Source organism: Varanus komodoensis, unplaced genomic scaffold, assembly GCF_004798865.1.
Source record: "Varanus komodoensis strain SLA01 unplaced genomic scaffold, ASM479886v1 scaffold18_3, whole genome shotgun sequence".
NCBI classification, from domain to species: Eukaryota; Metazoa; Chordata; class Lepidosauria; order Squamata; family Varanidae; genus Varanus; species Varanus komodoensis.
The window spans coordinates 12,443,350-12,456,591 of record NW_025335549.1 but is presented as its reverse complement, the minus strand read 5'-3'; the positions used below and the strand labels follow the sequence as shown (position 1 = coordinate 12,456,591).

The following is a 13,242-nucleotide window of genomic DNA, read 5'->3' as shown; positions in this document are numbered from 1 at the left end:
GACACATAGAATTTCAAGATAGCCTTTCCCTTCCTATCCCATTTTTATCAGTCAGTGGGAGCAATTCCTCAGCCTTCAGCATTACCTTCCCTCAGTTGACAGTTTCTTGCTGCACTTCCCTAAATGTCAGAATACTGACAGGAACACTAGAATTTCTCCCAAAACATTTACTTTATTTCACTTTATTAACTGAACAAGTGTTTCACTTTATTAACTGAACAAGTGTCATTTTAAAAGCAGTAGAATTTTGAGGCTTATAATGGTGGAAACATTAACTTCTGCAGCTCCCGCTAACTCAAGGGGCACTTCTGCATCCCTTTAACCATTCAGAATGCCTCTGTTTCAAGGCTCTCCTTTCAAATCCCTAATATTTGCTAAGACCCTTCTTGGCCGTCTTTTGCTCTTTGCCTGGAGAATACAGTGTTCAGAAACATCTAAGCAGCTTTGGGCTAACACTTGATTTTGAATGAGTGATGTTGAGAAACCCAGGAGAAGCTCAGGCCTGTAACATTTTTCTAACTTTTAACCAGCAACCAAGAAGTTGGGTTCTCCTCTGAAGTCAGGAATCATAACTGCACCTGCTCTGTTTATTTCAGTTTCCTCCTAAATCTATCAATTTTGACCCCTTCCATCCATCAGTGACATCATCAGCCAGGCTCCCTTGGTCCTAGAGTCTTCCAGTCCTTCAGCGCCACCATCTGCTCCTCTTTCGGCAAATGCTGATTTCCCTAAGCTGCATCCTTTCACTATCACTTAGACCTATTAGAACTAATATACGGTCCACATGCTAACAATGGGCATATTAACCAAGCTTTCCCTTCTGTAACAAGTTTACATCTGTTTAAATTTATTAATTATTACATGTTTACATGGCCAAAGACACGAGCTTTCTGGACAGTTCATAACATAAAATGCAGGATATTCAAATGTAAATGGTTAAAAGTAGGGTATAAAATTGAAGTAAAATCTAAAGTAAGTCCTAGCCACAATACAAAGATTTAAAGTACAATGCAGGATTTAAAACTGAAATTTAAATTCCTGTGAAAAGGAACTTTACAAATAAAAATCTATAAAAGGAAAGTCTTTGCTAAATGTTCAAGCAAATTTCCTTATTTCTAGGTTCCTATTCTCCACTTTCTTAGGAGCATAGTACATCAATCTTCTGTGTAGGCTGGTTAAAAGCCCCCTTAGAGTGGGAACCAGATTAGCAAGAACTACGCCAGTAGCTGCAGTCTAATAGAATACCCTCCTAGTTCTTCTATTTTGAATACAATTGAGACTTGTTTCTTCAGCAGTTGCAATCTTCAGAGGCTCCATTTCTGAGCAGTTGGTTTCTCTCTTCCTCTGGCTGAAACAGTTTTAGGCCCAAGCTATGTTTGAGTAGCCATGGACATGCCAGCTGGGAATGAGAGATGATGCAGTGCGAGACATACAGAGCACCGGACTGGGGAAGGAAACATGACAGTCTGCCATCTTTGTGCCAGGTTCAGGCAGCAGGACATGGTAGCTCCACCTTTGAAGCAATGTTGATTTCACCCCCAAGCTTGCCAGTCGGTGAGCCCAGATGTTCTTAGGACCCCCGTACAAGGCACACTTAGCAGACCCCTCCCAAAGCGACTGTACCTTCTCACTCCCATTGTCACCAACGGTATTCACTGATCTTGCAGGCCAGGGAGCATGTAAGCAGCAGCATCTGCTATTCACGCTCCCCGCCACTGTGGCCTGGGCCAGAGCAAGAGACGTATGAACAGCTTGCAAGGGTGAACAGGAGGAGCAGGGCCAGCAGGGGTCTTGTTAGTGAGCCTCCATTATGTTTATTATTTATTTATTTTTATTTATTAAAACATTTATATGCCGCCCCATTTGCCGAAGCCTCGGGGCAGCTCACAACATGAAGAAAAATACAATAGTAACAATATAAAAATAATATAAAATAAATAACAGTATAAAAGATACTTTTAACATTATCCCTATTTATTCTTTAACCCCTTCACTACGAAATGCTTCTAGGCATGTACAGGTACCTTTTACCATACCCTGAGAACCGTATTTTAGATACTTTTACAGGCCCTCAACCTCAACCGGTGCTCTGCCATGCCTGCCTTTGGTGCTGGCCCTGGTCACGCTCTGAGTATGCAGATGTGTCTGTCTATTTTAGTTCGGATGATTTGATAGAAAGTTGGCTGAAAGTCTTGTCAGAGACAACGTAATCATTTTCACATTATGACTACCTATTCAGGACAGAGAAAGCTACAGACACACTCATTCCTCACCATTAATTTGTGTTAAACTTTTTCTGGAGACTTCTTCCTTCCCTGTATGTCCCTTCCAATTTCTGATCATAGTTACACTCATACTTTCAATTGTTTAGAATGACTTTTTCCCCTCGTGTTTAGATTTAAATAAACTAAGAGTGGGAGCTAGCCAAAGTTGGATACATATCTGGTAGATGTGAGCACAACAGTTTTCTTAGATACTTTTTTAAAAATAATATATATAAAGAATCAACATGTCATTGTAGCCTTTTTTTAAAAAAAAGTCTTAAGCTAATAATTTGTGTCAGTTGTAGATGCAACAAGGCTACTAAGCTCTTTGGCTGATAAATAATGAATAAACCATGGCGAAGTCTCAGGAAATAAGACTCGTCTCTGATCTGCTTGGCAAGTAAACCTCTCACTTTCCTATGCATGTTACAAGGAATAGATGTCAGAAGCTGGTGGTTTTCACATTTTGTAGTTTCAGGATACTCTCTGCATCCCTTCTAACTAAAGCCATGTGCAAGATTCTCAGAGGCCTTTTAGAATCCCTAGCGGGGGCTTGCCCGGGTTGGGCCTTATCTGCACTTCATGTGAACAGAAAGCCACCTTGAAACAGATCCCATTATTCCTTGAAGCAGTGCATTTTAAGGAAACAGTGGCAGATAAGCTATCTAAAAGTTTTGCCTGTTGTCACCAATCTTGTCTCTTGAGAAGCTTCAGCCGAACTGGAGGATCCCTGGAGCAATTTGGGAACTGCCATATACTATGCAATGTATACCAACTCTGAAAACCCATCGGCAGGACTGTGTGTATTCCACCATTGGCCCATGGAAGATTGTAGCTAGATAGTTGTTTTAATTAGGTGAAAGGTGAATTATATATTTGATTATTAATTTGGTATGTGGACACATAATGCAAAGGGTTATATGAAAACCTGCTTAGAATAGAACCATTGGGATCGATGTTTCTTATTAGTAAATGCATTTTCTTTTGCTATTTCATTGTCATTTCTTGCAATCTGCTTAGCAAGTACTGCAGGGCTATTAGTGCAGAATGTAAGTTTAATAAATAGTAAGTAAACCACATTAGTCATATTTAACTTGAATCACAATGATGAAGCACGACTCATTATAAATCAAACCCAGTGCTTTAAGACTCTCTGTCCATTTAAAAGAAAACAAAGCCATTTCAAGCCCTTATAACATTTAGAGGCTTGAAAACAATATCTGGTCAAGTTTTAAAGCAGAGTAGTGCCAGAAAACAAAGTTTCAATTCTCTGTTGGTGAATTAAAAGGACTACAATGTATAAATTCTTTGTGCCTTGTCAGGACTAGCAGCAGGATTATACAAAATAAATCATGTGCAAATTTGCATTTCTCTAGGTTGAATGTAAGTTTCTTGGTAGAGAATGTTAACCTTGAAAAGTCATCCCCATTAAAAAAAAAAAACATGCCTACATAAAGATCTCTGTCTTGTTTTGTGCGTCTTTTTTTATTTTTTTGCACATCCCCTCATTTTGTAGATACATCCTCCCCACAGAAAACGCACAGCCAACTAGAAAGGGCAGCACTACTGTGGACCGTAATCTGAGAGGTTGATGAAAGATGCCTCATTGCAACAAAGAGCACTTGTCTTAAATAACAGAATAGCTGAAAGGTTGCTCTGCCTCTTCATTCAATCCGAGACAGTTGTGCAGCCCGATCCTGTTTCTATCTCCTTGAAGGTGTGTATGGGAGCAGAACCTGTGCAGGTTTACTGAGAAGGGAGTGCCATTTATTTCAGTGTAGCTGTACTACTAGACCAGTCTCTTTCTGCATCTAACCCTGTACGGTTTACCTTGAGTTGAGAACAGCTCTTCAAGGTGACAGTTGGATCTTTTCACCTGGAGATGTCAGGGCCTGCACTTGGGACATTCTGTATCCAAAATATGTTCCGTACCCCACTCCCAACCCCTATCAAGGGAGCTAACCCCAAGCTGTGTGTGCAGAGTATTTTGGCAATATGTGTCTGAAAGCATTTGCCTATTTTGTTACCTGCTGTTGAAACAGGCAGCAGTTTGAGTCAAAGAAGCCTGCTGACGATGAGGAAAGATTATTCATGAAAACTTGAGAAATCTTGAACAAAGACATTAGTGAGTTTAAGTGTCAATCTTCTATAGCAAGAAGTTTTGTGTGTATGTTTTTTTTAACAAAACATGTTCCATACCTAATCCTTTGCAAATTAGAGGACTTTCATTAAAATTTAAAATCTTTGATTAACACATCATGAAAGACAGGAATTCTCACAACACCACCCAATTAAGTTGTCACTTCACAAATAGTGATCCTGAACATAATGTCTCAAAACTTAACAAAACTTACATTAACAAGGCATGTACAGCTTGTGGTAATGTTAAACATGACTACATTTTTATACTAGTGGTCTCTGGCAGATCGTGACATTTTATCCTGTCTTATTCTAGTTTAATATATATAGAGAACATGCAGGCAGAGAAAAATCTGCAATTCTACTGGAAGAAACTCCAACTGAAATTACTAGAATTTACTACCAATTAAGCATATATAGAATAAGGCTTAGGACTGTATGGCTGTAATCCTTTACTCAGGAACAAGTCATATTAAACCCACTGAGCCTAATTTCTGAGTAGATATAACTAGCATTGCATGGAAAATTTCATTATTACATAAATCAATTGCTAACTTGATGCGGCAAATGAAAATCAGAAAGAAACGTCTATGAGCTATTCCTCTTGCCTAAATTTTTTCCAAATAATTTGCAGAATCTGTTGTTGCTTAGATGCCTGGGATTGGATCCTTAATTATGCTTTTAGTACTGCTGGCATAAATGAGACACGTTCATCAAAACTTCCTTGCTTCACTGACTTCTGTGTATCTAAGCATGACTAGTCCAGATCCTACACCCACTTATTTTTAAATTTTTGATGTTTTTAATCCTGGGAAGCCAACTCCCTTATTGGATTTCTTATATCATCATCCTGTTGTTGGCAAGTATTGATTTAGCATTCCTGTTTGGGAACCAGGAATGAGCCGCCCCGAGGCTTCGGCAAATGGGGCAGCATAGCAGCTTTCTCAATAAATAAACAAACAAACAAACCAAGCCCTACTATTCACTTCCATTTTTCGAGGGGGGATCTGAAATCAAAGGAACAGTCTGGACAAAGTTAGCTGATCACAATGTAAATGTGAATGTCTGACAGCCCATATATGCACGCTCTCCTATAAGCAGTTAAAACAAGCTAGTTTACTGTGAGAAATTTGGGGGGTTTGCATATGGAAAACATAGTTGGAAAAAACCAGTATCCAGCGCATAATACTACTACTCAAAAGTTCTGCCCCTTTTTTGTGGAAGGGGTAAAGAAAGCTGGGTCGTTTATAAAACAGCGTTCAGATTCAGATCCAAGATGGATTGACTACCCTGGCATATGTGGACTTCCGTTTCCCTCTCCTTACGTTGGCAACCCCTCTAGCCACTTAAAAATGCTACAAAGACTGTCAGTCTTGCTGAACAGGATGTTATTCCATGAGGAAGCTCTTTCTCTTAAGGTCTCTTCCTTCTGCAGAAGGCAAGCCCTGAATCCAGACCTAGATCTGGGCTACAGCTGTGTCTGCATAGATCTTTCTTGCATAACAAACAGAAATGGACCTGTATTCTTGGTTGGGTCACACAGCTAAGAGGAGAGCCAGTGTGGCACAGTGGTTAAAAGCATGGGACTGGGACTCAGGCGACCCAGGTTCGAGTCCCCGCTCAACCATGGAGCCCACTGGGTGACTTTGGGCCAGTCACAGACTCTCAGCCCAACCTACCTCACAGGGATGTTGTTGTGGGGATAAGATGGAGGAGGAGGAGGATGTAAGCTGCCTTGAGCCCTTTGCAGGAAAAAGGCAGGATATAAATCGAAAAATAAATAAAATAAATTCAAATTGCCATAAAGTTCAGTGCCAAATAGCTAAATCTACTGAAAGCCCTAAGCTGGTTTGAGAAGGCGTACAAAACTGCTTGACCATTGTTATATATGTTTGAAGACTGAACAATCCAAAATAAGACAGTAGTATCACTTAATTATGCCTGTCTTGTATTTGGACATTAATTTATGTCAATCTCCGGTCCCCTTCCCTGATAGCTTAATTGCTTTTCTGCCTCTTCTAGAGAAAAGCATTATGTTGTGACACCACTTTTGCAGAGTTTTTACTTCTTCTGGAATTCAGGGCTGTGAAACGGATGGTGGTGCAATGCTCAGTCTCAAGTTCAGCTACTGGGAAAAAGGAAAGCAAATGGTTTGCGGGGTTGTTTCCCCTTCATAGAAGAGGCAGGGGGCCATCCTGTGTCTTCTATGACCATTTTTACAGAGCCTAGCTTCCTAATGCTGATTTTGTTACCATGATAGCAAAAAGGCAGAGATTTTGCAAGAAAACAAGTAGTTAGCATTTTTGTTTGCAAACAGAATACCTGGAGAAGGGCCTCCTCTGGGGTGGCACCCGGCCTCTGGAACATGCTCCCCAGAGAAGTGTGCCTGGAACCAACACTTCATTCATTTTGGCATCAGGCCAAGACCTCTTTGTTTTCCCAATATTTTAAGAATGAATGTGGTTTTAATATGGATTTTATGTTGTTATTCATTGATGCTGCTCTTTATTATTGTACTGCCATCCTGCGACCTCAGTAAAGGGTGGGGCAGAAATGCTTCTAATAAATAAATAACAATTCTGCTTGCAACAAGATGCTTGATCCCCACAAACTTGCTTCCTTTGCAAAAGCCCTGGAGGTTTTGCCACTACAGCAGCAGATTTGGTGAAGTGGCCTCTAGTGATTTCTAGGGAGTGTTGAGAGCCCCTTGACCCTAAAAGTTGCCCAGATCTTAGACCAAACACTATTCAGTCCCTTAAAAAGCCACTCAGCTCAACTCTTCCTCTCCTGCCTGGCTTCTGACACAGAAAGAAAATGAATACACGAGGTGCAGAAATGTTTCTCCAATTTAAGCGACAAGCAATTCATCTTCTGAGGAGTCTTTTTTTATTAAGATAAATCCAGCAAAATTCCTAACAGTGGGTATAATTCAGTCAACCTGCTATTTTCTTTTTGTAAAAGATTTTTTGTATTTCATTTAAAAACATGATTACACTTTTTTAATTATTATTCTCCAAAATGTGACAAAATAAAACTACATTTGGGATACAACAAGATTTCCAGCTTCTTAGGATTTTTCAAGAAAATATCTCACCTTCTTTATAAAAGCAACCCACACAGAACCACCGGAATGTCTGACGCAATTATTGTGTTTGTGTGTGTGTGTTTTTTTTGAGACCTCCCCACATTAAGAAACCATACAACACGTAACAAGGGTGAAATTAAAATCTGAAGCCTGTATGACTTACACACAAAGGGATTATATACTGACAGAAGTCAACAGCTACCACCGATTCTTTCTGGGTACCATACAAACTATGACAATCACAAAATTTTAAAAACAATGATTTTCTGTTTGTTTTGTTGGTTTAAGTTCCAAGTAACTGAGATGAAGATGTTCCATAATTAAATTCATGCTAAAAAAACCTGCATTTATAAAATAGTTGATAAAAATATTCCTCTCTTAACAATACAGTATGGAGGTATGGATACCAAAAGATGAAGATGAAGAGGGCTAAGTTTGTTACTCGGACTTGGCTTCCTTGTCATCAGATACTTCAGCAGCAGGTGCCTGTCAGTATTTGGGAGGGGAAAAAATATTTTTAATAAGAAAACATTGTATTCTACAGAGGAAACATTCTAGTTTCTACTTTTGCTTAAAGTACCCACCTCCACAAAGCCCCTAAATCAGCCTCCATCAACCTGATGTTCTCCAGATGTTTTGAACTAGAACTTCCATCATTCCTGACCACTGGCCATTTGGGCTGGGGCTGATGGAAGCTGGAGTCCAAATCATATGCTAAATTATAAAGTATTCTGAATGTACCAGAGCTCTGTCCTTCCCTGTCCCATAGACCCTTGTTTTATTACCTCTATCCCTGCTCATGAAAGTGAATACACAATTCCAAATTGCACTCTGAAAAAGCATGGCCCACAGCCCATCTCCTTTATTCTGTGAAGTGCCAAACATCATTCCTAAGAGTGCATTTAGGTGCTTGAGTGCCTAGGTGCACAGAAAGGAAAACCGTGATAGAAAAAATAAAAATAAAAAATTGAACTGCCTGACAGAAACTCTTGAGCTTATTCAATATTGATGGCAGCTGAACCTACAGATGGGGAGAGGAGAAGCAGCAAAGGGTCTAAAGCAACCTTCCACAAGCTGGTGCACCATAGTTGTAGAGCAGGTTGTAGGACGCTGGGAGATGTAGTCCAACGTATCAGGGACCACCAGGTTGGGGAAGGTGAAAGAAACAGGAAGGCAAGCAGATCCAGTATCTATCAAGTCTGTAGTTGAAGGAAGGAATACTTGTGTATCGACTGGAGGAAAAGGAAAAATGAAGAGCAGAGGAACTGAAGAAGATAAACTGCTGACAATATTTTGGATCGGGGATGCTTTTCTAGAGCTCCAGAATTATGTACTCATTCTAGCTAAAATGCTATTGGAGGTTGTCAAACCTGCTCCCCATCACCCATAAGATCTGAACTGTTCTCCCAGATGCCTCTTCCAGGCTGCCTAGTGCCCTGAACAGAAGCAACTTCCTTGTTGCTCTTAGGTGCTGTCAAATCATCTTCAACTTTTGGCACCCCTATGAGCGAACACCCTCCAAAATGTCTTGTCCTTCACAGCCCTATTCAGTTCATGTAAGTCTGGGGCTGTGGCTTCCTTTATGGAATCAATCCATCTCTTACTTGGTCTTCCTTTTCTTCTTCTGCCTTCAACTTTCCCTAGCATGATTGTCTTCTCCAGGGAGTCTTCCTTCCTCATGATGTACCTGAAATGCAACAGGTTAAGGTGTGTCAGTTTTGCCTCCAGGGAAAGTTCTGGCTTGATTTGATCAAGACCCACTTGTTTCGCTTTCTATCGGTCCAGAGCATTCGCAAAGCTCTCCCCCAGCAGCATGTGCGAAACGCGTACATTTTTTTTCCTGTCCGCTTTCTTCACTGTCCAGCTTTCACACCCATACACAGTAACTGGGAATACAATAGTGCGGATGATCTTGACCTTTGTCTCCAGTGAAAAGTCCTTACATTAGACGATCTTTTCTAGTTTTCACTGCTCTCAGTCTTCTTCTAATTTCTTGGCTGCAGTCTCCTTTTGAATGGATGACCTTTCACAACTGCAATTTCTTCACTGTTGACCATAAAGCGCTGCAGTTCTTCTGTAGTCACGATTTTTGTTTTCTTAATATTCAAGAGCAATCCTGCTTTTCTGCTTTCTTTCAGTCTCAGCAGGAGTCATTTCAATTTATCCCTGCTTTCAGTGAGACAGTAATGGGGTATCGCTGGAATGATGGCGATGATGATGATGTCGATGCCATTGCTGTTATTACACTGCATTTCTATCCTGACTTTATTCTTCTTGGAAGGAACCAAAGGCAGCTTGCACTGCTCCATTTTATTCTCACAACCATAATCTTGTGCAACAGGTTCAGCTGAGAGTCTGTGACTGACTTGTTAGAATCTGAACCGATTCAGTTGCTGTAGCTCGAAATAGTTCTACTGGTACCCTATCTAGCCTAGGTGCTTGGTCTCTTCCAAGTCCTGTTAGAGCAGCTTTCACTTTGCTTTCTAATATTACAAGCTCTTCCTGACAGAATTCCTCTTTCAAGGAGTCTGCCATCCTTTCATCTCTTCGGTATAGTTCCTTCATATATTCTTTCCCAATATCTTTTCCTGGTCCTTCAGCTTTCCTGATTTAGCTTTAAATTTTCCTTTGGTATCTTGGATCTTCTTGTAGAGGTCTCACTTTTCCTGTTCTTTTCTATTTCTTTGTACTGGTCATGGTAATACTTCCTTTTGTCTCTATGTGATGGTTGCTGAAAAGTTGCATTCAGTATTTTTCTACTCCTTCTTCTGCTACCTTTTGCTTTTATTTCTTTCCTGTCCTTAGGAGTTGTGGTTCTTTTGTCCGCTATCTAGGTTTTGCTTTCTTTCTGCCACAGGATTATTCTTTTGTATTATTCCGTAATAATGTCTCTGTTTTCAATCTATAGTTCTTTTGGTTCATAGTCAATTGAGTTCAATAATTCAGATTCTTTACATGGACTTCAAATTCCTCAGAAATGTTATTTATATTATATTGTTAGTGATCCTTTCAGTTTTATTCTGATTTTTAATATTAAGATTTCATTGTCATATTTTCAGTTAGACAAACACAAAGTGTTTTACACTGGAAATGACAAGTGAGAAGAAATATGCTTCTGGTCTTTTTTGAGAACAAGAAACTGCTCCTTCATCTCTTACTTCCATTTACATTGTCTATTTGATCTCTCTATTTTTCATCAGGTGATGTCTATGTAAACATTTTATGGGCTTCCTGAAGCATGTATTTCTGATAAACAGATGGTTGGCTTCACAAAATTCTATGAATCGCTCTTCTGCTGTCTTGCTAACCCCTAGGCCAAATTCTCCCACAACACTTGATTGTGTTTTTCTTCTCTGGACCAGTCACCTCTGTTTATCAGCATGTCTTGGTTTGATGTGTTATCAATTTCCTCTTGAACACCTGCATACTTTTTTTCCCCGATTTCTTCTTTGGTACCTGTCACCGAAGCATCGATTTGAAAGATGGCTCTATGATGGGTTAGTCAAGAATTCTGCCTGTTATGATTGGTTGGACTTTGCACTATCACCCCTTCCTGCTTGGTTACATCTTGGCTCAGTATTAGACCCATTCCAGTTCTCAGTTGACGCTTCCGTAAAACACTTTGTCTGACTGAAATTGTTCCATTCCACTGTAGTTCACTCACATTAAATACTGCGATGTTTGATCATCCCATTTCTTGCTTTATGGTTTCCAGTTTACCTTGATTCATACTTCTTACATTCCTTGTTCCAACTGTACATGTTGTGAAGCGTCAGAATTCCCCATTTCTGCATGTTGGCCATTAGACTTCCTTTCCGGTTTGACCTATTAGCATCATTCGCGACAGTGCTATTTGTACCTGTCCTCTGCTCTTCCCCAGTAGCTGGCTAAGTGCCTTCTGACCTGAACTCCTCATCTTCTGGTGCTATTTCTCATTTCATTGTAGATTGTTTCATCATAGGGTCTTCAAGGTGTGAAAGATCCTCCACTAATCTCACCTTCAATTACCACTACTGCCCTTCAGAAGTTTATCTGGCCCATTACCATTAGAGACAGATCTACTCTCTTCTGCTGATGTCACTGTTACTCCTGAAGAGGATGGGTGCATCTTTGGCTGGTGTCTCAGCTTTGACCATTCCACCTGGGTGACCCTGCTAGGAGACCAGCCTCCTGAGAAACTCTGATCTCCTGATAGAATTGCTCTTGGATTTTCTGACATCCTGACATCCCCTTATCACACTAAGGTGTGCATCCACGAGGAGCAGCACCCTTCTTAGAGGTGTAAATACACTGCAACTTTTTGCTTTGGGTCCCAAACTTTATTCACATTTCTGCAACCGGGCCTCTAAGTAGCTCAAGTCTTATCCGTATGATTTATTTTCTCAAGGGAAAAACACTACCCCATTCAATATATAAAGGCCAGCAGCTGCCCATTCCTTCAGCAAGTTCCTTTCTTCTCCTAAACCTGCAAACTTAAAAGACAAACTTCCCTGGAAGTTAAACCCTTAGTTGTTGCAAACTAGTTTGGTTCCTATCCCTGGGTTGTTCAGTGTGCCATCCAACTGGGAGTCCTGGCTTTACCTCCCTCAATAAGCCAGATGTTGGTACACAGGCTTTAATTATGGACTCCAGAACTTTCACTTGATAGATAGGAGCCAGAATCCCAGGTCTAGACATCATGCCTGGAGTTTTTCACTGCTCCCATGCCAGAAGCCAAGTGGGGACATTTGAGGAGACTGAACTTTGCAGGCTTTCTCACTCACAGCAACCTGAAGCTTGTACAAAAGGGTGGGGAGATCAAACAGGTAACAGTTCAGGGGTTCTAAAAGAGTAACACACGTAAGTCATTCTGCTGTAGGAAAGCACTTCAAGGAGAGGGCTTCTACCTGGCATGCTAGCTCTCCAGATGTATGTTTCCACTGTCACCACTAGCAACCTGGTGGTGCTCACCCACATACATGCGTGCACACACACACTGAGAGTCGGGGGGGGGGGGAAACTCTTGCTTTACGCCAGACAGGAGAGATTCCATCTCTCTTGTGTGCAAGGACTGGGAGAGAGGGGGCAGCGTTTTGCCTTTTGCCAGGCTTTGAAGAGACAAGCAAACAGCAAAAACCACATGATCGACCTCACAAAGGTTTCCACAAATAATAACACTAAGGCCAGCCAAAATTTGCAATCTAGAATTTCAAGATGGCTGTATGGCATACTTTTAGAAATGGTTCTCAGAACTGCGGGGCAGTTACTACCTCATTAGTTTTGGTATCTCCATTCTCAGAGTGGTTTTCTTCTTTAGCGTCTTCTTGTTTAGTTTCATCTTTTCCTTTGGCACCCTTCTTCCCCTTTGCTGCCACTTTTTTCTCTTCCTTCTTATCATTTGCACCTTTTTCTTTCTGTTAAGGAATAACATCAAAAACTGGTAGCAACCATTTACAATTTATCATCGATCCTTTTAAATAACAAGGAACTTAAGACTCAAATAAAATTGTCTAAAGCTTCTCTCAGCCATAGCTTGGGCAAATATTTCTATCTTTATGACCATACCATGAAGTGCCAAATTAAAGACAAAACTACCACTGATGGGATAATACCGACTCCCCTTTAAAACAACTGCTTAAATTCCCTGTTCATGTATCTTGCGTTAAAAGGAAAGTCCTGCATGTCTTTCACGTTCATGGAAGGACTCAAGCACACCGTAAAATGCTTATAACAAAGGCACTGTCCTATGGAAGTCCAGGCAGAAAAAATCCCTAT

The 13,242-nt window shown here is 40.6% G+C and overlaps 1 protein-coding gene across 4 annotated transcripts in view; it reads right to left on the bottom strand.

Annotated features, from left to right (window-relative positions):
- Nucleotides 1-7,266: 7,266 nt before the first annotated feature.
- HMGN5 (high mobility group nucleosome binding domain 5) overlaps nucleotides 7,267-13,242 on the bottom strand; it is a 21,915-nt gene continuing 15,939 nt past the window's right edge. For 3 of the 4 annotated variants that reach the window (XM_044427388.1, XM_044427390.1, XM_044427386.1), the window contains 3 exons: nucleotides 12,738-12,881; nucleotides 9,093-9,175; nucleotides 7,267-7,974 (listed from right to left, as the gene is read on the bottom strand). In XM_044427388.1, coding sequence (XP_044283323.1) covers nucleotides 9,119-9,175; nucleotides 12,738-12,881 — 201 coding nt within the window. In that variant the 3' untranslated portion in view covers nucleotides 7,267-7,974; nucleotides 9,093-9,118. The remainder of the gene's footprint in view (nucleotides 7,975-9,092; nucleotides 9,176-12,737; nucleotides 12,882-13,242) is intronic. The other variant, XM_044427387.1, reaches the window with a different exon arrangement.